Source organism: Protopterus annectens, chromosome 3.part0 (assembly GCF_019279795.1).
Source record: "Protopterus annectens isolate FY-2018-M chromosome 3.part0, PAN1.0, whole genome shotgun sequence".
NCBI classification, from domain to species: domain Eukaryota; kingdom Metazoa; phylum Chordata; order Ceratodontiformes; family Protopteridae; genus Protopterus; species Protopterus annectens.
The window spans coordinates 451,497,237-451,521,732 of NC_056731.1; the positions used below are offsets into that span (position 1 = coordinate 451,497,237).

At 39.7% G+C, this 24,496-nt stretch overlaps 1 protein-coding gene across 1 annotated transcript in view; it reads left to right on the plus strand.

The window, feature by feature from the left end:
* The window catches only part of BAG1 (BAG cochaperone 1), a 616,246-nt gene extending 594,161 nt beyond the window's left edge, over positions 1-22,085 (plus strand). Inside the window, exons 4-5 of the mRNA XM_044065597.1 lie at positions 21,461-21,574; positions 21,816-22,085. Of these exons, the coding sequence (XP_043921532.1) occupies positions 21,461-21,574; positions 21,816-22,085 (384 nt within the window). The remainder of the gene's footprint in view (positions 1-21,460; positions 21,575-21,815) is intronic.
* The last annotated feature ends 2,411 nt before the right edge of the window (positions 22,086-24,496 follow it).

The window sequence follows — 24,496 nt, forward strand, 5'->3', positions numbered from 1 at the left end:
AATACTTAATCTTGTGAGAGAAGGTTAATTGTTGCTATTTTCTGAGTGTCTGAACACCATTGGCTCTCCCAGAGTTTTCTCATTGTTTTATTTTACTTAATCACTAGTTATTGCATGGCCATGTTCTCAGCTGCGCTTCACTCAGTGCCATCATGGTTTAAACTGAATCAGTACTTCCAGTCAGTTGCTCCCCTAGTTGACAGTTGGCTCGTTTTTGCTCAGGGCAACATTAATTCATGCTTCTCTTCTCATGGCTGCTCCAATTTGCTTCTAGCAGTGCTGAGAAGATCATTCTGCTGGTTTTCACTCAGTTGGCACCACTGGTACTCTTATGGTAGTACTTGCCCAGCCCTCCCTTGGCTTTCTTATGCACTTAGACAGCTAACACTCAAAGTACTGAACAATATAAAAGGCCAGCAAACTTGGTCCCCTTTAGTCTACAGCCTCCTAGAACTTGGTATCCAGAGGAAGTGTAGCAGCTGCCTTTTGCTCATTGATAAAGACTTGCTTAACACAGAAAACTAAATGTGACCGGTACAGATACCTAGCTAAAATGTAGAGGTATCCTTCACATGGTTAACTATACACAGTGAACTTCACATAATCACATGCCTTCCTCAGCCACTGCTACATTCTCAAACAGAACACAGAAATGTCGTGCACTGATGCTATAAAGAAATCTTTGCCAAAGCTTCCTAGAACTCATAAGAACAGGCCTCAGTGGAAGTCCTTCAGTTAATTTATTCTGTGTACACCTACATCAACAAGTAATCAAAAGCCAGTTTGTTCCCAGTCATGTATTCATAAACTAGCTTCTAACATAAATGTTTTAGTGAGTGGTGGCTCAGATGTTAGACATACAGATTATGAATAGTCCTACTTGTTTTGCAAAGATTGGCCTGCATGACTTGTTCAAGAGTTTCTGAAAACTGACAAAAGTCATTTTTACCTCCATAGTGCCTTTTTAGGCAGAGCCTATTTATTGCACACCCCAGCTTAGCAAATTCATCTAACTTTAAATTGGACTACATTAAGGTAGCTCTTTACCCTAGGAATGAATCTCAGTAACAAATTGCCCAAGCTTGAGGTACTTCTGTATCAGAAACATATCCATATATGTGTAATTACAGAACCTTGTTTTAAATGTAAAGAAAGCACTTACTCCATACCTGTTTTTTGTCTACCATTCCTTCAGGCCTGGTAGAAGCTGTAATGGTGTCTCCATTTTTATCAGGGTCCTCATCTCATCAAGATTGGTATCCAGAGACCCATAAATCGAGCTGCTAGAACTTCAGTTTACTATAGACAAGATAAGTTTCTTACTTATAGCATGCTATAGGCCTCTTCATGTCCCCAGATGGTCATGTTAGATTTATGGAAGTTTGAAAAGAAATTTCTGTAAGCAACATCTCCATAATCCTAAGTGATGTCAATTGCCTTGCTGTAGTCCAGAACATCTATACATTTGATGTAGGTTCCCAGAGATTTTTGGATTTGGTAAACAGGAATTCCATGGATCAGATAGTTAGTGAACCCACTAGGTGCCAAAATATTCTTGATCTAGGTATCACAAATATTGCCTCTACTGTTCCATTTCCCTAGTGTCTCCTTCATAAGTAAAGTTGGGTGATAAAACCATAAAATTATGACATCTACTCTGAGAACCACCATATATCCCCTGTAACCAATGTCTCTATACCCAAGTAATTTAGAAGTGCGAACCTTTTACAGCAGTATGATGAAATCTCTAAATTTACCTGTTACATTACCATCATTGACCCTGACATAGCAGTCAGTTTCACTAAGGAAGTGGTTAGATCTAGTCATCTCAACCAGAGACAAATACAGTGGAAGATTGAAAAACAAACAGTCTGGACAACACAAGTAATCTTTATAACAAGAAAAAAACTCTTTAAACTCTAACATAAGGCTAGAACTTTTCAGAATGAGGACAGTATAAAAGTGTCAACAAGAAACTGAAGAGCAAAACAACTCATAGTTAGCTTCTGAGGCAAAGGATAACTACAAGTCATACTTTAACTATGTTAGACAAGTAAGAACTAATTTTAAACATTGCTCTGAACATTTCCTTAATGAGTCCCCCACTCTGATGCTAACAACACTGCAAATATAGTAGTAAATATGATCACTGTAAATTTCACCCCAAACCTCTGTTCAAGTAACCTTCATCCCAGAATCCTGTACATGCCCCATCATCACTAAGGAACATATTCATAAGGTGCTGTCAAAGGCCGGAAACACTTCCTCCATGGATCCTCACAGCATAATCTGAATGCTCAATAAACCTCATCAAACATGCTGTCTCCCAGCTTGTAACAAGAGCACTCATCCATTTGCCTACTTAAGTCAGTAAACTATTGGAAACTTTAACAAGGTGTCTTTATTTCTCCCAAAGGGAGGGTATCAGAGAGAGAGTCTCCTAGATCTGGTAGCTAAAGTTGTTTTGTCTTGACTAAACCTTTGTACTCTGTATGTTGCACTAATTGGGATGACAAACATGCACGAGGTATTACTGCTTCCTACAGCTATTGTTACTGTTTCTCATATAGGTGTAAAATATCAGGAATATACAAAATTATAGTTAAAAGTAAGCTTGTATGCTGTATTGAGAGTTTGCATATGCTATATTGTATTTGCGTGCTGTTTCTTTATCAGGCAAATTTCCATTGCTTTGAAGAGTGTATGCTGACAAGGAAAGGTTTGAGAGAAACTGGATAATTAACCTGTATTTTTGTAAGGGAAACAATTTAAAAGCAATTTGGAGTTATTTTTTTAGGTAGTAGTGATGAGCTTTTCACACAACAGGGTAGTCAGATAATAAATGTATTGGGTAGGTGTAAGGCGGGTCTAAAGAATGCTGTAGATGCGAAAAGACAGTACATCCAAAAGTAGCTAGGTTATATGTAGAGCTGTTGGAGGCATAGGAAGATGTGATTCATAAAAAGGGAAAGGGCTGAACTCAAAACACAGGCGCTACAGAATTTTATATATATATATATATATATATATATATATACACATATGTTCACTTCAGAAGCTTGAATGCCCAAAATCCTGAAAGCTCAAAAAACTGAAAACTCAAAATACTGACTCTCAGAATATTGAAAACACACAGGATACCAGCACTTATATTCCAGCACAACTACATACAGAAACAAATAAAAGATAAACCATTTACCACTTCTCCAAGTATAAAGGGGAGAAGTCCCCCCCTGCATACCTCATTGTGGGGGGCTGCGCCCCCCACACCTTCTGCTACAGAAATGTATCAACTCCAAAGTTGCACTCCACAGAACAAGATGGCAAACATACCATTGCGTGTTTCATGACTACCTGTTGTAACCTTAGTCATGTTCCCTTCTAACTTGCTATACTACAACATAACTCATGTTAGTTTAGTGAAGTGCAATCTCGGAGTTGATATATTTAAGTAGTAGGGGGGTGTGGGGGGTGCAGCCCCCCACATGGGTGGTGCAGGGGGCTTATACTTGGAGAAAAGTAATATGGTTTGTCTTGTATTTGTTTCTGTATCTACTTCTGCTAGAATACAGTAAGTGTTGGTATCCTGTGTGCTTTCAGTATTCTGAGATTCAGTATTTTGAATTTTCAGTCTTTTGAACTGTCAGGATTTTGGTCTCAGTCTTTTGAAATTCAAGATTTTGAGCTTTCAAGCTTCTGAAGTGAAAAATATATATACTCCTGGAATGTTAGGTTTTTGAAATAAAAGTAGGACAACTAGAATGTTAAATGTTCGGATCTATGAACATCTGTATGCAATTGATAAAATGGATATATTGAATGCATTATGCAAACATATCATTGGTTTTGTCATGTGTAAGATTTTTTTTGTGTACTGTGATTGATTATGTGAAAGACCGAGTTGAGATTTGATACTGATGATGAATTAAAATGGAAGGAATACAGCTGGCAGGTTGAGAGTAAATGCCTACGGTATACCAGGTTTAAATGATAGAGATTTTTGATTTTTATTTAACTAGGGGAATATTATAACATGTTAATTAATCGTGTGTTTGTTTGATTAGCACACAATATATCTACAGTATCAAAATGTATGGTTAGTGTTTTTTTAACAGTTTATATAATTTAGATTGACAAAAGTGCTCATTGTGTTTACTTATTAAAGTATTTTATTTGTTGGGTCTTTTTTAATATTTGTGAAATAATACATGAAGGACAAAAGTATTTAGTTCTAAGGCTTAGACGAATGTGGAGAGATCAAAATTTATGATTATAGATCAAAAGAGAGAAGTTTTGTTGAAAACCTAGAGATCTGCTGGGACATTTTTGTTTTCAATTTTATGGACAATTATAAGAAGCAGAGGTGGATTGTGAAGAAAAGAAAATGAAATAAAAAAAGTTTTTGGATGTGGATCAGGAGAGTTGCATGATACAAGACATAGAGGATAAAGAGGAAACAGTATTTTGAATCAAAAGAGAGGTAAAGCACCCAGGCTGGACGGTTTACCATTAGAAATGTATGTAATGTTTAAATACAGATTTATATGGGGCTTTACTAAGCCAGCAGTTTTTACATTTGTAGTTGGATAGGGTTTACTATTAAATTCTCAATGTCAGAATGTATGCCTATGAATTATTCAAACTACAGATGTTCGGATAGTTCATATGAGTACATTCTAAATGTTCGAACGTTATATTTGCGAATGTCCTGTGCATTCGCAAATATAAACGTTCGAAGGGATGTACAGAGATCGTGGTTCCATGCGATTAGGGACATGCATCCCTTTCCTCACTGTAGTACGATCTCAGAGTTGGAATATATAATTAGGGAGGTGTGGGGTGTTGCCCCCCTGCAAAAATGGGAGGTTACTTGTAGGAGTTCGAGATTTACAGCAAGGGTGGCATTGTCGTTAATTGCTGTAAAATGTTGAATTTGACATTTTCTGCAATTACTGCAGTTTTACGACTAACTGAACAGTCAGACATCTGCAGATTCAACATTAATCGTCGACATTTAGGTACAGAATTTTTCAGTTTCAAAATTTTAATAGTAAACCACTGGATAGCCCCAAATATATAGACAGAAGGTACTAACAAATCCAACCAAACATTGATGATTCAAGTTTTGATGCTGCCATTACTTTTAACAGGACTTGCTGGCTCTTTTTAGCTGAAGTGTTAAGAAAAGTGGGCTAGCCTGAGAGATGGATGCATTTAATAAAATCTTTGTATTGCAGTGCCTCAGCAAAGACAAAGTGAAGAAACATCCTTTCCAAAAGTTTTCAATTAAGTAGAGGCATTAAACAGGTTGTGTCACCCCCTTCGGTTCACTACTTATCTCTACCCTTGGAAGTTAAAGTTGAAGCAGATACAGGTAAAGCACATGGAACAATATTTGGGCCAGTCTAGAGAGACTAGAGAGATCCAACCGGAAGGTACCTCAATGCCTAAAACAAATGATGCTGTTAAATCTTAGGAAAGAATTTTGGTGGAGGGGGTTAAAAAAAGACCGCTTAACCCCTTTCAGTGCGGGGGTCGACCTAATGTGCATGTGGTGAATGTTTCTTCAGAGACACAGGACTCTCTGGAGTCTCTAGAAAAACTTTTGTATAAAGAGAATTCTTTACATTTCAATATTTTAAGCCTGCAACGTTACATAGATCTTGATATAACACCGAGAGGGTTATGTTTTGTCAAGTCCTCTACTACTCTGTTTGATACAACTGATGCAGTAGATAATTTGAAACCAGGTAGGCTTCAGCAGCCCACAAATGTGTAATGGAATGGTTATGTATTCTGATTGAGAGAGACATAGTTAAACAACGCAAGATAAAAAAAGATGTAGAGATCTGTTGCACTAATTTGTCTGTACAGTTTAATTTGGAACAGTTTAATCAAATATTGGGCAGCTACAATGTGAAGTTGGAAGAGATTTCAAATGACATTATTAAAAGAAAGATCAACAAGTTAGAGAGAGATATACGGGACTACAATAGTGGCTATGCCTTTAAAAAGTTAGTTAAACGTAACCAACAAAAGTGGCAGTGTGTGGGCGGAGCTAATTTGAAACATAGCATTTCTTTTGCATCGTCGGAAGCAGCTAGTAGTATGGGAGAATCAGAAGAGGAGGCAGTTAATTTTCCACCATTGCCGAGACCACAAGACACGGAATATCTACGCAGCAATTTTCGGAACCAGCGAGACAACTATGGAAGGAAAGAGAGGGCGTACAGACAATAACAGAGATGGACAATATCAGAGGTATGATAACCTCCAGAAACAGACTAAATATTAATGTTCAAAAAGTATTGTCATTAGAAATTATTCTAATTAATAATGAAAGCAATTTTGTTGTAAATTTATCCGGCTATACCTTAGATGAATGTGACATGGCCGTACTAAAATACTGTTTGAAATTTATACCCACTGCTCTTCCTAGGAAGCATGTCACTTGTATTGAAATTTTTCAGTTGATACGCAAACTACAGTTATGTGATTTTTTTTTTAAAAAAGATATGTTTGCAGAAGTCTTAGATGAATATAACTATTCAGATTCTGGTGATGGTTTCTTTACATGTGAATCTTCCTTATCAAATTGTAATGATGAAGTAAATGCTTATTGTTCATTAGATACTGTGAAAGTACCAGTTAAAAGCACTTTTATTCCACCTTTTAGGCATGAAGGAATTTCCAATTTTTCATCTATGATGCATCATTCAGTTGATGACATTTTTATGAAATTTTGGGTAATAAAACCGCTATATGTTATAATTTAAGTAAAAAAAGAGTGGCTAATTCTACAAAACATGAGTAAGAGAAAATATTTAGTTATAAAGCCTTCTGATAAGGGTAGTAAAGTAGTGGTATTACATTTTACTCAGTATTTAAAAATGTGCATGGACCATTTAAATATGAGAGATGTATATAAAATATTTAGTATTGTTGAATATGAACAAGCTATAAAAAAATTTCAGAGATATTTTATTAAAAGGTTTTAGACTTGAATATTTGTCTAAAAAAGACTTGGATGTGAAATTTAATACAGACAATTGTACCCTAGCTAAGTTTTATTGTTTACCCAAAGTACATAAAGACCTAGTGAATCCGCCAGGTCGTCCTATAGTAGCAACTTGTAATTATTTTTTACACAATGTTGGAATTATGTTGCATTGTTATTTAACTAAATTTGTAACAACTTTAGATTCCTACATAAAATACTCTTTTGATTTCTTAGATAAGATTAAATGTGTGTTTTGGGAGGAAGATTATTCTTGGATTACATTAGATGTTAAGAGCCTGTACACAGTTATTAAACACTCAGTAGGTACTGAGGCCCTTAAATTCTTTTTGGGTGATAGTCCAGTTTCAAATTACATTATTGAATTCATTTATTTTCGTTTAGTTAATAACTTTTTTGAATTTAACCAGATAGTTTATCAACAAATACAAGGTACAGCTATGGGAGCTCCGTTTGCCCCAATGTATGCTAACCTGGTTATGGGATAATTTGAAATTATTTTTTTTTATATAGATTGGAGTTCTTTAGAAAATATGTAATTCATTATTTTAGATTTATTGATGATTTGATTTTTTATGTAAAGGAGGTAAATCATTAATACAAGATTTTGTTAATATATTAAATTCTAATCAGGTAGATTTGAAGGTTTACAAAGTTGTAACACTGTTATTTTTCTGGACTTGATCCTAAAAGGTAATAATAAAAATGGAAAAATTATTACAAATAAACATAGAAAATTTGGTGATGACTGCCATTTTTGGATGGACGTAGTTGCCCTCCAGTTCATATTCTAAACTCCCTACCTTATGGAGAGTTATTAAGAGTCAGTAGGTTATGTAGTGAATCAGATATTTTAGAAAGAAATTTTTACCTCCTGCCAAATGTTTAAAAATAGGGGATATGCTTTGGGAGTTATTAAAAAGGCCCTAGAGAAGTTATGTTTTCCAGAAGATAAAGGAAATATTAGGGAACATAATAATAATACATTACAGAGGATGAAGAATGAAGGAGGTAGGAAAATTTATTTTACCTCCTATAATATATTATCCGATGAAATTATAGCCAGTATAAAAATTTATGGCATGTCCCCTTAATTTATTTTAAGAGGGGCCGTAATTTGAAAGATATGCTAGTACATGCAACTTTTTCCTTACCTGATGTAAATGTAGGAAGTGAGGTTAGTAGGTTGGGTACTTGGACATGTGGTGGTAGTTCAGTTTGTTCATATGTTACTAGGTTTTTTGATAAAATTAATGGTTTGAAATTTAGACCGGTAGCAAAGTTTACTTGTAATACTATGGCCTAATTTATGCACTCAAGTGTCCCTGCAATCTTTTCTATGTAGGTGAGAGTAAAAGGTCATTTAAGGTTAGATAGCAGGAACACATTTGTGATATTAAAAATGACAGGAAAGAAAGTCCCATTGCTTCCCATTTTAATTGTGTACATGGGGGGAGCTTATTCAGAATTGAGAGGTTGTATTCTTGAACAAATTAAAGCAACAAATGTAACTTGTTTGAAAAATAAGTTATTGTTCAAAGAAGCTGTTTTTATTTTAAAGTATAACACTCTGACACCTGGTGGACTTAACCAGGAATGCAATTGGAAATATTTATTGTAGAGAATTAATTATATTATGTTGTTTAATTGTTTTATTTGTTTAATTGCTTTGTTTTTCTTAATTGATGCTTCTTTATAAGAGGTGTTCTTTTTTTACTATTGTTATCTCCTGGAAGGCTTAATGCCGAGGTGCTAGAGAGGTTTTGTGCTTTTATTAAAGGATATATTACTGGCTCTGTCTTTTGAAAATAGTTTGTACTATATTTGGTGGTTCTGGAAAGCACAAAAAATAATCTGTTACCTGTTAGGTGCACTGGTCTGAAAATGCTCATTTTTCACAAACTAAGTAGATTGTTAGGAAGATGCTGGTGTATAGTGCAGAACTAGAAATGTGAATGTACATAAAAACATCATTATACTAATGTTTCATTCTTTAGTTCTATTCTTTTTTGGGGTGTATTCCGCATACCCTCCCTCTGGCTGTATGCTTTTTTCCAGGTGCTCTTGTTTCATCCCACAACCCAAAGATATGCTGGAGGTGAATTAGTGTTTCTCAGAAGTTACCTGTAGGTGAGCACGTAGTGTGTCTCTGTCTACACGTGCACATCCTGTCATGGATTGACCTGTTCATGATGGTGTACCTCACACCCAGCATCCTGTTAATTTTGCATATTGCTCTCATTTGACAGTAATGTTGGTGCCAGGCCAGTCTTTAGCTCCCCTGGTGTCCAGCTTTGGATTAAGCAGGTTGTGACGCCTGTGCCCTGGCCCAGCAATCAAGGAGCATCAATCCTCATCACTAACACCAGAGAGGGTGTCTCATATATGAGGAAAGGATAACAAATACACACAGTAAAATGCAAGTTCCCTTAAGAGCACACAGAGATCACAGTCGGTCTGGGGCAGGTCGCTCCCTTGCTCCCCAGGTCCCCAATAAGACTCCCCACTGGCACAGCTATAGGGTCCAGATCTCAGCCTAGTGGGCAAGCTAAAACCTCTAGCATCCTGTCTGTCCAACCAGTGCTTCATGTCCCTGCCCAAGTAGCTGATACACATGCACACTTGCACTTTGAGATAAGAGTTTATACAACCACACAGACTCTCCTGGGGAAGGCTGGCACAGTTTCTCCAACTGTGCCCCTTTCTCCCAGACTATACGGTCGTTCCACCTGTTACCACCCACTAATACCTATCAGCTACTTAAAGGCCCTTAAAAGGGTGGTCCAATTATTACTGTGCAATATTATTATCCAATTGGTAGTATAGCCCAGGGCTAAAGCTATAGGAGTGGCTTTGTACAGTTTTTACCAAAGGCATACAAGTACTCTAGAGCTTAAATTATCTCTGCACAAACCAGCTACAGTTAAAAGGTTTTAAAATATTTAATAATAAATAATTAAAATCACAAGACAATACTTTCTGCTACCCAGTGCTAGACAACAGTTGAGAGATCACGCAGAAATACTTAAAATATCTCATAATCCCAGATCCAACTGCCAAACTACTAGGTATCACCATAGATAACAACCTTAACTTCGACACCCATATTAACAATACTCTAAAATCTGTTAATAGAAAACTAGGCTCTCTCTACAGGATCAAACCTTTCCTCTCTCCTGCAGCTAGAATAACTATTGCTCACACCCATCTAATTTCTACTCTCCTCTAAGCCTCACCCATATATACTAATCTCTCTAAAAACAAACTTAATAAAATGGAAAACTCCTACAATAACATAGCCAGATTTGCTACAGGTAACCCTTTCAGAACCCACCAATGTTTTAATCTAAAGCAGCTAGGATGGCTTGAATTACAAAATCAACTTAAATTCCACCAACTGTCCATTGCCCATAAAACCCTTTACCAACCTACCAGTACCCCTATACTATCTACCCTCATTACCCCCTGCAACGATCTAAAGACCTTGCGATCATCACATAAACGTCTTGCAAATATTTGTAAATCAAACAACAGGGCTGGGGACTCTCTTTTCTCTAATACTGTTGGAAAATCCTGGAGCCTTCTTCCTAACGAACTTTCTTCTCTTCCCTCTATATCACTCTTTAAAACCAAATTAAAACTTTTCCTCAGAACACACTGGTTGTGCCCCTGTACTAAACCTGACTGATCAACTAGCTCTTCTTTACTTGGTTCAACCTAACCTCCTCTTCTCAGTAATCAAGTTCCTTTTCTTAATAACAACTTACCTTGTCCTTCTATACTATTACTTACATCTTCAGAATCTCATTAAGGAGACTACTTTTACTAATATATTGTATAATTTCAGCTCCTACATTTTCTTTATGACTACTTGTATACTAATATATTGTATAATTCAGCTGCCATCTTTTTCTTTATGATGTATTGCAACTACATTTTTGTATTGTACTAATTGTATCTGTATATTTTGCACTATGTTATGAACGAATGACCTCTTGATTATTCTCTGTACAGCACCTGCCGTGTTCATTGTATACAATAATTTATGTATATGTGGTTTTGTTTGTTTCCTCGGAGCTTATCTCCCCCGGGCCTCTACTGAAAATGGACATATATCTAGTTAGACTAGCCCGGTCAACAAATGTAAAATTAAATAAATAAATAGAAATAAATCAGTAGTACAGTTCTGACATCACAGAAAAACACTTAGTCTAATTTTCTAATTTCTAGCCATTTCTAAAAGAAAACACAAATCTAAGATAACTTGCATATGAGCAAGACAGTGCTGTGAGTTGGATAGTCAAGACAAAAATGCTCTATAATCTCTGGTTCTCTCTGTTTAAATTGAAATTGCAGTTCTGATTAACATTACATCATTCTTCACAACTTCCTGTGGTTCCCAGGCCAACAGAAACTGCATCTACATTCTTTTACACCTAGGCAGAAACCAGAGCAATAAAGGAAATTTATGCATGCAAATTCTGGTCATTAACTTTAGCCTTAAAACAATAGGCAGGAAGCCTTCATCTAGCCCGGCCAGACGCGAATTGTAAACATCAAAGAAAGTCATGAAATAATTTCAACTTCAAAGGACAGACAAGAAATGCTTGACCTAGCTTTCTTTATAGCAGAGGGCAATGTTGGCACATTGTTTTAAGTTCAACATTTCACAGCATATTATTTCAATTAAGAAAACAAGTCTGTAATTCAACATTCATATTTACATTTGTATGTTAGGCAAAGGTCACCTCTGAGCAAGCGGTAAGCGACTGAATAGAGCTGGAGTTCTTTCAGTCGGGCAGCATAGGACAGATCCTCCCACCTGGCCATGACGAGGTTGGCGTAGCTATTTGCACAGGACGTGCCCATAGCTACGCCATCCCTCTGTAAATAAATATCTTCGTTAAATGCAAATACATTATTGGTCAGAACAGTTTCAAGCAACAATGTAATCAAGTCTATCTTCTTATCAGAGAATTGCGAATGTGCTTTCAAATAGTCAATAATAAATCTAACACCTATATCATTGGGAATTACCGTGAAAAGACTAACATGAGAATATAAATCCAGTAAGAATTGCTTACTATCCTTTAATATTCTCTTATTTTCATTAACTAAGGGCCTGAGTGTATCTTCCAAATAAACAGACAAAGGTTTTGACCTGCCACAATGGGTCTCATAGGTGGATCAATATTATTTTTATGGACCTTAGGTAGTCCTTGGATTAACGGTATGGTTGGATCCTTAACTTTGAAATAATCATACAATTGTTGGGTTATATCAAAAGACATAACCAGGTCGTCCAAGGTATGGTACACACTAAACACCTTGTCAACCAGCTCGTCTTGATTTATCTTAAGGTAGGTGTTTCATCTTATCATCATAATAAGTGGTATCCATAATGACCACAGGTCCACCTTTGTCAGCTGGTCTAATAACAACTGACCTGTCAGTCTTTAAGGATTTCAGAGCTTGTCTTTGATTATAAGTTAAATTCTGTCCATGTCTGTTAGGTTTCTTATCTTGGAAGCATTTATAAATATCATTCTCTAAAACGTTCCCAAATACTTCAACTGTAGGGTGAAGTTGTGGGACATATACACTGTTAGTCTGAAATTTATTAGTTCCCATATGGTCATTATGTTGTCCAAAATCAAGTCTAAGTTGTATGTTCGGATAAACAACTTGGTATCTATGATAGTATCCACCAAGTCACTATCTTTAGTGGGAATAAACCCAAGCCCTTTATTTAAAACTTGCTCTTCATACTTGTTCAAAGTTCTTACAGAAAGATTAATAACTAATGATTTTGTCTCCCCCACATTTTCTTTAATGCTCCAAAAAATAATTTTGGGCTATTGGGAGTGGTGCAGGCATTTTATTTAAAATTGGGGTTGTACTATTTGCTTTAGGTCTGACTACTGCGGCTCCTGATCTTTGCACATCAGTAATGCACCCTCGTCATGGCCAGGTGGGAGGATAAGTATCTTCATGACACCCCACAATTCAATGAATATATAGGCATGTATTGCCGTTTTGTAGATGACCTTTTTATCTTGTGGTTGGGAGATGAGCAGTCTCTCAACAATTTTGTAACATACCTTGATTCAACCACTGAGTTTTTGAAATTCACTATGAATTTCTCTCGTAGCAATATCTCATTTTTGGATGTTGAGGTATATCGAATGGCAAATGGCATGTTGAATACGTCCATACACAGGAAGGGATGCCAGAGGAATAACTTACTACACAGGCAAAGTATGCATCCCCGTCATGTTTTTAATAATGTCCTAAAAGGACAGTTCATGAGAGTGTCCAGACTTAACCCTGATCGTACCTGTTATGAAGATGGAATACAGGAGATGAAGGGAAGGTTTCTGGAGAGGGGTTATTATGAGAAAGAAATCTCTGAAACCATCCAAACAGTGGAGTCTCTAAGGTCCAGTAGAGCAAGACCGTATTTTATGGAGTACATGGAACAACCTAGTACTGATAACTCTGGTAGGAATGGAGTTAGGGCGGACCTGACCTTTAGTAAGATGAGTTTAGAAGTTAAGAAAGCTATGTATAAACATTGGGATATTTTAAGATCAGATAGAGAGGTCAGTGAAGTTGTAGGCCCTATACCACGTATAACATTTAAAAACCACCCCAATCTTAAGAGTATACTATGTAGGCCAAGAAACACAACTCATTTTGACAGTATCGTGACCAGGAACACTGTACCTTGTGGTAGATGTAATCAATGTGCCTTTATCAATAAAGATATGACTTTCATACATCCCTTTCAACTTTAATACTAACACTACCTGTGATAGTAAGAATGTTATATATGTCGCCACATGCAATGCATGCACTGCTTACTATATAGGGAAGACCAATCGCACTCTCAAAGAACGTATTAGAGAGCATAACTATCAAATCAGAGTAGGTTCAGATGTCAATGCACTAGCAAGGCATAATAAAGTGGCAGGCATAGATCATACCTTCAAGTTTCGTTATCCAAACCATTTTTCAAGGCTTTAGAGGAGATTTGATCAACAGAACATTGGAAAGTGAGACTAAGTGGATTATCAGATGGAGATCAGACACACCTCCTGGCCTTAATGATAAGGTACAGATTAAACCTTTCTTAAAAAGTAGAAGGTTACACAGAGCAAAGTAATCAGGTAGAGTTTGATTGGAGTTCTTATAGCCATTATAATATGAGTGAGTGCACGGAAGGTTTTTCAAGATTGACACTCGTTGACTCTATCACGTATAGTCAAACGATATTTTTCTAATGTTTTTGTAGAGTCAATTTGAATGAATAGGATAGATGAACTGATATCTGCCTATACTGTTTACTAGATAGAGATACATATAATATATTTTATAATTGTTTATTAAATATAGATTTTATTTATTATTTTATAGGCATTACCAATACAGCCATAGATTGTAATATTCCCGTTAAGGTTTTTGAATAATTTAAGAGATGTTATAATAAATGTATATATAGATGTAAAATATAACTCTTTATTTGGTTAGGTTAGGTTATGTTTTATAAGTCTTTATATATTCAGTAATGTTTAGATATTAGGTTACATGTAGCATTTCGCACATGATGAAGTGACATTCTATACTAAGGCGTACATCCAAATGTTATAGAACATGTTTTTAGTCCACCGCCTTGTCTGTTAACACTTGGGTTTATATTATTCATCTCTAAACTTTGACTTTACGGAATTATTTCCAATAGTTTGAATGTCTAAGCTGACGCTGTTGAAAGCGGAATGTCTTTATTTTTATATTTATATTTATATTTCATCTTAATGTAGTTGAAATAGATTCGTGTATATATGTATGTCATATTTAGAATATAATGTTATTAATTCTACTAGACATTAATATATACGCCTGTTAGATATTAGTTTTTTAAATAGAATTTGTGTTTTTAAATATGTGGAATAGTATGACATATGATGCATATATCACTTTAAAGAATTTATATAACACTGATGAGCTTCGTAACCAATGAGAACCCATGGAGGGCTTTTTAAAGAAGTTTTAAAGGATTTTTTATTTGTATTAAGAGTCTGAAGAAGCCCATTGGCGAAAGCGCTCACTCTGTCTTGGAAATAAAAGTTTATTGAACTTGCAGAAGTGCATAAAGTATCTTACATCTTGAATTTCATTCAGCGTTTTATTGCCATCAGGGGATTACGCTTATGGTGATTGATTATACTTATTACATATTTTTGATGGACTAATGCCTGCATTTGGATTGTGTTTATATCTACCCTATATTTCCCTTTCTTTAAGTTAGGATTTATTCCTTTCTTTAGGCCTTAAGCCTCCTTCTCAGTTAATTCCTGTCCGGTTGTGTGTTGTCTGTTTTTTGGGGGTTAACTGTGTGACTGTTGTGTGTTTGTGCTTTTGTGGACATAATTATGTCTAAGGAAGTGAAGGTCTCAGGCTTCAAGAAGTGTGACTCGTGCTGTCAGAAAATGTCTCTGACAGACGGTCACACTTCTTGTGTGTACTGCCTGGGGCCTTTACACCTGCAGGACTCCTGTGCCATTTGTCATTCCTTTAGCCAGAGAGTCCTGCAGGAACGAAGAAACAAATTAATTCTTCGTGGCTTGTTAAAGCCAGAGGGTTCTCCGACCAAGGCTGGGTCGGTTAAACCCTCTAAGCCATCTAAAGCCCAGGCTGTAGTGTCCAAGCCTTCGGCTGTGGCTCCGACTCCTCCGGAGTCGAGATCGGCTCCGGCCGGAGCCGATCTTTCCACTTTGGAAGTTGTGGTGTCAGCTCCGTCTGGCTCCGGCACACAGATACCCATTACCTTGTCGGCTCTGGCCGGAGCCGACGTGTCTTTATCCAGTATTGGAGCCGATAAGTCTTCGGCTCCGTCTGGAACCGAGGGGTTGTCGGCTCCGATGGCTCCATCCAGGAAGAGATCTCTGTCTCCTTCCCTGGAGTCGATTCGTTCGGCTCCGGGATCTCCTCTTTTGTCAGAGCGGAGCCATCGGAGCCGATCTTCAAGATCTAACAGGCTGTCAGACCACGATTTAGAGAGGGTGGTAAGCAGACTGTTGAAGTCACAGGCACTAGCCCAAATGCTCCATAGCCCGTCTCAACAGACGTCTGCTATTTCTCATCCCCCTGAATTTTCTCCTCCGACTCTCCTTCAGAGTTCGGAGCCGGAGCTTCTCGGAACGGTGACCATGGGTGCGCTGGAGCCGATACTGCCCCTTTCGGCTCCGACGTCTTTGGCTCCGATCTCCTCCATAAGACCTTCTTTGGAGGGATCCGGTCGTCGAGTCTCCTTTGTCGGCTCCGAGGGGGGCGAGTGGCATCGGACCCTTGTCCGACCCTGCTCTCCCTCTTGGAGCTTCGGCATTGATTAGCTCGGCACCGACATCGGCTTCGGAGCCTTCTCTTTCGGTGGGACCGGGGATTCCTGTTTCTCCGGAGCGGGATTCTTCTGGCCTCCCTGGGAGAGGAGCCTTTGAGGTGATGAGGAGTGTCCTAGCCCCTGAGCTAGGTCAACGGTCTATTCCTTTAGCTCCTCCATCTTCGGTGCCTGTTGATGTCTCTTGCCAGTCTCTTGCTCCCGGACCCAGAGATCCATCACCCCAGGTTTCCCCACTGGGAATAACTTCCTCTTCTGAGGTTTCTCCTGATCCCGCAGCAGAACCCCCGGTAAGAGGATGTGTAAGAGGAAGCACACAGACTCCCCTGAGTCTACTACATCAGATACCGACTTAGATGAGTCGGAGGGTTCCCCACGGTCCCCCTCTGAGGATGTCTCTTTTTCAGACATCCTGGAACTCCTTAAGCAGAGGGGGAACTGGCCTTCCATTAACCCCTCCGAGGATGAGTCGGTATACCTGGAGGCTTTTGGATCTCGACCCTCCACCTCCTGGGTGTCTCCGCCTTTCGACCCACTCATGCAAGTAGTGGCTCGGAAGGCGTGGGCCTTCCAGATTCTGTGGAACCAGTTCCTAGGAGGCCCTCCAAATTTATTACAGCCCCTGCAGACAAACAGTTTCTTTCTAAGGGCGTCCCTGTTGATACTATGGTGGTGGCGGCGGCCACCAAGAAGGAACTTGCTGATCCTTCTGTGCCTGTCCATCCTCCTGATAAGGATTCTAGGACCATGGATAGGTACGGCAAGCGGATTTTTTCTTCAGCGACCTTTGCCATGCGTTCGCTGAACTACCTTTGTCACTTTACCAGACTTCAGAGAGACATTCTCAAGGAACTGGGTGAAGTGGTTCAGGATCCTTCGGCGACTGGGGCTCAGGATAAGATTGCCTCACAGCTAGGAATCCTCAATTCTTTGACTAACTCCTCCATGCGGCTCATTTCTTATGCAGCCGATGGGGCGAGTAGGGCCGCAGGCACAGGAGTGGCACTTAGGCATCAGGCCTGGATGCGGCTTTGTAATTTTGCAGACCCCTTTAAGGCGTCCTTCACCAATGCCCCCTATGACGGTTCGGCTTTGTTCGGGCCTCAGGTGAAGGATACATTGACCAGGTGTGAACAAGACGGCAAGACCCTTTCTGCCGTAGGAGTCCATTTCTCCACCCCTTCAAGACCCTATCCAAAAGGTCAGAAGGGAGGGAAAATGTGGTTCCGTAAATCTCAAGGAGTCACGCCGGACACACGTGGTCAGTTTACCCCCAGAGGCAGAGGGGGTAATAATAACAATAGGCGCCGCCCTAGGGGCAGAGGGGGTCCGCAGAATCAGGGTAGCAGGGAGACTCTCCCTGATAAACCCTTCCAGCATCCCTGAGGTGTTGCCCGACTGCCCACTCTTGGAGGCAGTCGGGGGAAGATTGTCGCTGTACCCAATAGCCTGGCGTTCCCTCTCTCAAGACAAATGGGTACAGTCGATCATATCTGAGGGCTACAATATCCCTTTCGAGAGGTATCCCATTCCTCATCATTCCCTTCCAGACGTCTCACTCGGTCTAAGGGAATTGGCAAAGCAGGAGGTATCAAAGCTCCTAGCAAAAAGAGCCGTCCAGATAGTGCCAGCAGACCAAGTAGGATCCGGCATCTACTCAAGATTCTTTTTGGTCCCCAAAAGGACGGGAGATTGGAGACCAATTTTAGACCTCAGCAAACTAAACAAGTTTGTCAAGAAGGCAAGGTTCCAGATGGTCACGCTTCAGTCCATTCTACCCTTTTTGGGCAAGGACAACTGGATGTGCTCAATAGACCTTCAGGATGCGTACTATCATATAAAGATTCACAGGCGCTCCAGAAGGTTTCTCCGCTTTCGGCTGGGGTCCAGTCATTTTCAATTCAGAGCCCTGCCCTTTGGCCTCACTACAGCCCCCAGAGTGTTTACCAAATGTATGGCAGTGGTTACGGCTCATCTGAGACGTCAAGGATTCCAGGTGTTTCCGTATCTAGACAACTGGCTCCTCTCCGCCACCACCAGGCTTCAACTTCTCAAGGCCAGAGACTACACTCTGCAAACCTGCAAACAATTGGGGATTTCAATAAACTTCGAAAAATCTTCTCTGTCGCCTTGCCAATCTATTACCTTTATAGGCGCAGAATTAAACACTGTCAGTATGTCAGCCAGACTCACAAAACAAAGAATTCTGGACATTCAGAAGTATGTTCGGATTATATTACTCAGCAAGAAGATCAGAGCCAAATTTGTCCTGAAGGTTCTGGGTCTTATGGCTGCGGCCATTGTTCTACTGCCATTAGCCCGCTTCCACATGCGTCTTCTGCAGTGGATGTTGTTTGCTCAGTGGTCGTTCCAGCAGCTCCCCATGAGTCACGAGATTTTTGTCACGCAGTCGTGCAAGAGTCATCTAACCTGGTGGATGTCTTCTCCACTGCTCCATCAGGGCCGACTGTTTGTTCCCCCAGTTCTGGTTGCCACAGTCACTTCGGATGCCTCCCTGATCGGGTGGGGGGGGGCATTATCAGGGCAGGATGGTCCATGGGACTTGGCAACCCATAGAATACCATCTGCACATAAATGTCCTAGAGATGAGAGCAGTGCTTTTAACATTGCAAGCCCTCAGCGACTTTCTTCCGTTAGGGACTATTGCAGTTCAGACGGACAACATGTCTGTAGTCTGGTATATCAACAAGCAGGGCGGGACCAGGTCCTACCCACTGTGTCGAGAAGCTCTCAGACTTTGGCAATGGGCAATCTCCTCTCATCGGTTTCTGATAGCAACGCATATCCCCGGGAGATCCAACCTCTTAGCAGACAGACTGAGCAGAGCTATTCTCATGCCACACGAGTGGTCTCTCAAGTAATCGGTAGTGGACGAGATTTTTCAGAAGTGGGGCTTCCCTTCCTGCGACCTTTTTGCTACACCCCAAAACAGCAAATGCCCGGACTTCTTCACCCTCTTTCCTCTACCAGGCCATTCCCCGAGAGACTCTCTAACTCAGGATTGGCCCCGGGGACTTCTGTATGCCTTTCCTCCATTTCCACTGATACCACAAGTTATTCAGAAAGCTACCGTATTGAGAGCCAAGTTGATCCTCATTGTCCCTTACTGGCCTCGACAAATTTGGTTTCCGATCCTGCATCGTCATCTCCTGGCACAGCCTTGGCATCTGGACCCAGTTCCAGATCTTCTGACCCACCAGTCGGGTCAACCGCACCGGGCCATTCATTCTCTCAACCTCACTGCTTGGTTGCTCCACTTCCTTCCTTAGCCAGGCTTCCTATGATCTCTAACCCCGTTAGGAATATCATAGTAGCTTCTCTAAAGTCCTCCAACCAGAAAGATTTATGCTAGTAAGTGGAAACGTTTTTCTTTCTGGGCAAAGTCTAAACACATAGATCCCTTTACTGCTCCAGTGCATTCAGTTTTGGACTTCTTAGCAGAGATTTTTCAATCAGGGTCTTCTTCTTCTACAGTTAAAGTCCAATTGGCAGCAATCTCAAATTTTCATGTGGGTTTAGCGGATCAAAACATAATGTCTCACAAGCTTTGCAAAGCCTTTCTGAGAGGTATATTTCTCCTGAAGCCCCCAATCAGAGATCCTCCTCCACAATGGGATTTGAACATAATGCTGGCATCCTTGATTCTATCCCCCTTTGAACCGGCTGCTACATGCTCCTTAAAGTTTCTTTCCTGGAAAACAATTTTCTTGGTGGCTGTTACTTCAGCTAGAAGGGTTTCTGAACTTCAAGCCCTCTGTGTCCATTCCCCTTACTTGGTTTTTCACAAAGATAGGGTATCATTAAGACCTAATCCATCCTTTTTGCCCAAAGTTGCTTCCCAGACGAATCTTAATCAATCTATTGATTTGCCAGTTTTTTTCCCTAATTATTCAGACAAAGCTGAACAAAAACTTCATTGTTTAGATGTCCATCGTCAACTCGGATATTATTTGGACAGAACTAAACAATTCAGAAAATCTGATCAACTATTCCTTTCTTATGCAGAGAACAGAAAAGGTCTCCCAGTCTCTAAAGTGACCTTATCCAGATGGCTGTCTTCTATCATTTCCTATGTTTATCATCTTAGAGGCAAGCAACTGTCCTCAAAACCAAAAGCACATTCTACTAGGAGCCTATCCACATCCACAACCTTTCAGGATAGGCTACCTATTGACACCATTTGTGCAGCAGCCACTTGGGCCACTCCTCACACCTTTGTCTCTCATTACAAATTGGACTTGGCCTCCAGGGACAGGGCTAGGTTTGGTTCCACAGTTCTCAAGGGTCTGTTCCATTGAGCCACCCAGGATAGAGGTGATAGGGACGCGGTCCCATCCAGCAAGAATGAAGGTGAGTTTGACAACTTAACATTTAGAAGTTATGTACATACCATAACGTTCCATGTTAGTTGTCTTCTCTCGCCTTCTTTCTTGCGTCCCTCCCTCCTTCCCCCTGGCCTGGACTGATCTTGAGGTTGTACCTTCCTTTTGTTGGGGGTGTTGTCACTCTTTCCAAGCTTTCCCAATAGGAAGAGTCATTTTTGTTAGTGGCTATCGGCCTAGTTTTCTACTACATTTAGTTATCTTCTTCCTGGGGAAGAAGTGTTTTTTGGCAGGGTTTCTTCTAGCTACCAAATGAGATCTGGTGTAGTCACGCCTTGCATCATGGGATATAGAGTTGCCTCGAGCTGGTAAAATGAGTTCTCGAGCTTAGCAAGTGCCGAGTCAGAGCCGAGGATCGGCTCCGAACCCATCCAGCAAGAAAGAAGGCGAGAGAAGACAACTAACATGGAACGTTATGGTATGTACATAACTTCTAATTTTGCTTCACCACTGTCTCGGTGCTACAGTGAAAATCTATAGCCTTTTTTTTCCTGTAGAAATGGTAATACAAAAGTTGTGTGACTTTTGCATGTAGCTCTTGACAGTAATGCTTGATCTCAGATGTCATTGTAATTAGTATTGTAATTAGTAGATGGATGACAGAATTCGGTGAAATAACAAGTGTTGTTATGCCCTTCATAGAACTGCCCAGAGGAAGAAGCTGAGCTGAAGAAACTGAAAGATATTGAGAAGACCTTAGAGCAGGTATCCAAAAAGTTACAGGAGTTGGATAGTGAATTGTCTGGTATTCAGAAGGTAAGTACTGTTTTATCTGTTGCACACTTTTCATCTCAGCTTCCTTATTTAAATATAAATTGATAATTCTCTACCAGGACTGGGTCTAAACACTTAAATACTGCAAAACAGACAGTACTGCTCATATAGAATGCATTGTGTAGAAAAAGATGGTTACCTTCTTAGGCATGTCATTATTTTTGAAGAAAATGAGTCCAGCTCATTCTTCTGTGTTCTACTAATGTTAGTGTTTCATGTTTAGGTTAATTTAGTTCCTTCTGCATCATTGCTAAAGTTGCTTGGACCAGTAAGACTGGTGGAAGTGTGGTTCCTTAATAACCCTGGAGGAAAGGAGTTTATAAGAAAACATTGTCACTTCCACACTCAAAAATATGGTCAGTATCGGATATTTACTGGGGGATCTTCCTCAGCACTTTCTGGTCATTGGACAGAGTATCTATATCATTTAAGCCACCATCAGAAAATGTTACAAATGCTCATTAGAAGGATCTTTGCTACAGTGTATTCATAAATGAGTGCATACGGCTGCAGTTGGACATCTGTCCTGCATCCAGACTAAAAGAGCAGTCAGACATCATACGATAGTGCTCAAGGCTACCTACCATGTAGTGACCCATATGCAGGGAGGTCTGGCTGTAAGGGGAAATAGTTCTGATTGTCAGCGCAGTGAATGGCTGTCAGCTTTGTCTGAAGTTTGGCAGTCTTTTCCTGGCATGACAGAGAGCTCTGCTTAAATATCTGCTAAATTTATGCTGCCATGTGACCCTTTAGCTCCCTGGAAAAAGTCACCAGCAAATGTTTCTATAGAAGATAAGATTTTCTAATGGATTACAGATTGCGGTTTCATTTGTGCTTAGTTAAGAGTATAGTGTAACTAACTGTGAACACTGTAAATCATTTATTAAGAAGTTGCTTGTACCACTGAGACTGTGGTGCATCCACCTGGTATTGTTTTTGTTAGTGTGAACTTCTTCCCCAATCTTCACAATTGATGAGGTGAACAGTGAGCGAATAGTTGAAAGTCAAGCTAACTAGACATCAGGATCATATGTTACTAAAGCGCTGCAGATGGACACTGGATCGTACAGCGGTACGGGGAGTGTGGTTGCTGTGAGCAGTATAGTGGTAGACTCCCTGGCTCCTTCTCAACAAACAGCCAACACTGCTGTTATTAGTGAATGTTTTCACTTATACTGCATCAGTACAGGAACAGCCTTCATTTTGAATAGGCCTTTGTTCTAAAAGGCATCTGATGTCCAAATGTTTGAGATACCTTGCAAGCATGACATATATTTCTAGGGATTCTGTTCCTTTCTTCAATTATCAAAAATTTGTGGGCGGATATATTTTGCATTCTTAAAGAAGGTATTCCTTCCTTGACCGGGAATCCTCTTGTATCCATTTTTATGGTTAGGTTCCCCTCCCCTAACAACTTATCTGTCTCAGACTTAGGATTTGGCCTAATCAAGTTACATCCAGTGTCTGTTAGGCTGTGACATTACAACATGGTATGGTATGCTTTTCTTTAGGGAGTCAACTTAATTAGGGAACATTTTAAGTGAGTGATCAAAGATCTGTCTGTTGCACTGCTCACAACTTACCCTATCAATTATTGAAGTTTACGAAAATGCATTGGAAAATGTTGCTTTAGAACCTTCACCCAGCCTTTTGCCCTTAAAAAGCAGTATAGGTTTTATAAGGTACATGATTAGTACCCATACCTGTGTAAGAATCCAATGGTAGAGACTGCACTGATTTGATTGCAGGCAACAAAGTGATCCAGAATTGTGATACATTTGAACACTGTCCCATATGAGAAATACAACAGGGACTTTGCAAAAGGCATGTACTGCAGCCGTCTTGCTTGTACAAGTAACAAGTTCTCACACCTGTATACAGCAAGTGTTATGGTGATATCGAGGGCCTGGCCTATGGGTTCCAGGATGATTCTTTGAGTGGTATGATAAGGTTGTTTCAAACTGTAGGTAAGTTAGGAAGCACAGGATGAAATGTGATTATGTCACAATAAATGCTTATACTAGGGCTGAATTAATTCTTGACTGATGAGTTCAGTTCCGAACCCTCAAAACTGACTCTGCCATTATACAAGGCCCGCGACAGCCAAAAAATCTTGATCTAAGGCGCTACCCATACTGCCTGTCTTCCCATTACCTCAGATCTAATTTGCCTCATAGAAAATTGGACGCATCAGCTGTTGCTCTCAGCTAAGTGCTCAAATTACTTTTTCTGTTTGCCTTTTTATTCTACCTTTTGTTTCATGTCTGTAATTACTATTGTTTAGTTTCCTTTTTGTGCATGTGACTCTATTGATAACTTTCTGCGATCGTATTTAATTCAGGGTATCTCTCATTTACCATTGCTGGTATTAGGCCTCTCCTTCCTGCTTACCATTGGTAACTCTTTGATACAATCATTGGTATCCTTTTCCTGCCCTTTTCTTCTTCTTCAACCAGTCTGCTACAGGCCCCATGAGGAGCTCAGTGTCTCTCCAACCTAACACCACTCTAAGTATTCAGTTACTGTACCACCTTTATCTTTTATCCAACCGGTGGATACATTGTTATAAGAAAAGCGCAGTCCGGGTCTGAACCGTCTGCAAACACAAACAGCTAAAGTTAACTTTGAGTATGTGTCTACCGGTTTGAGCTAATATTCATTATCCCCTGGAGAGCACTCTGCTTTGGTTTTTAAGCAGCTCCACACACATACACACATCTTCCATTTTCTCTTTTATTCCCTTCTGTTAGCAAATAGTATCCCATAACTGATCAAATGTTGTGTGTTTGTTAATTTAAATTGAGACCACAGTAGCCTACTGATGCAAGGTTATCCTGTGTTTCCACCTGAGAAATGGTTAAGAAATTACTTACAGCTTCAGAACAGTCCTTGGTCAATTCTGAT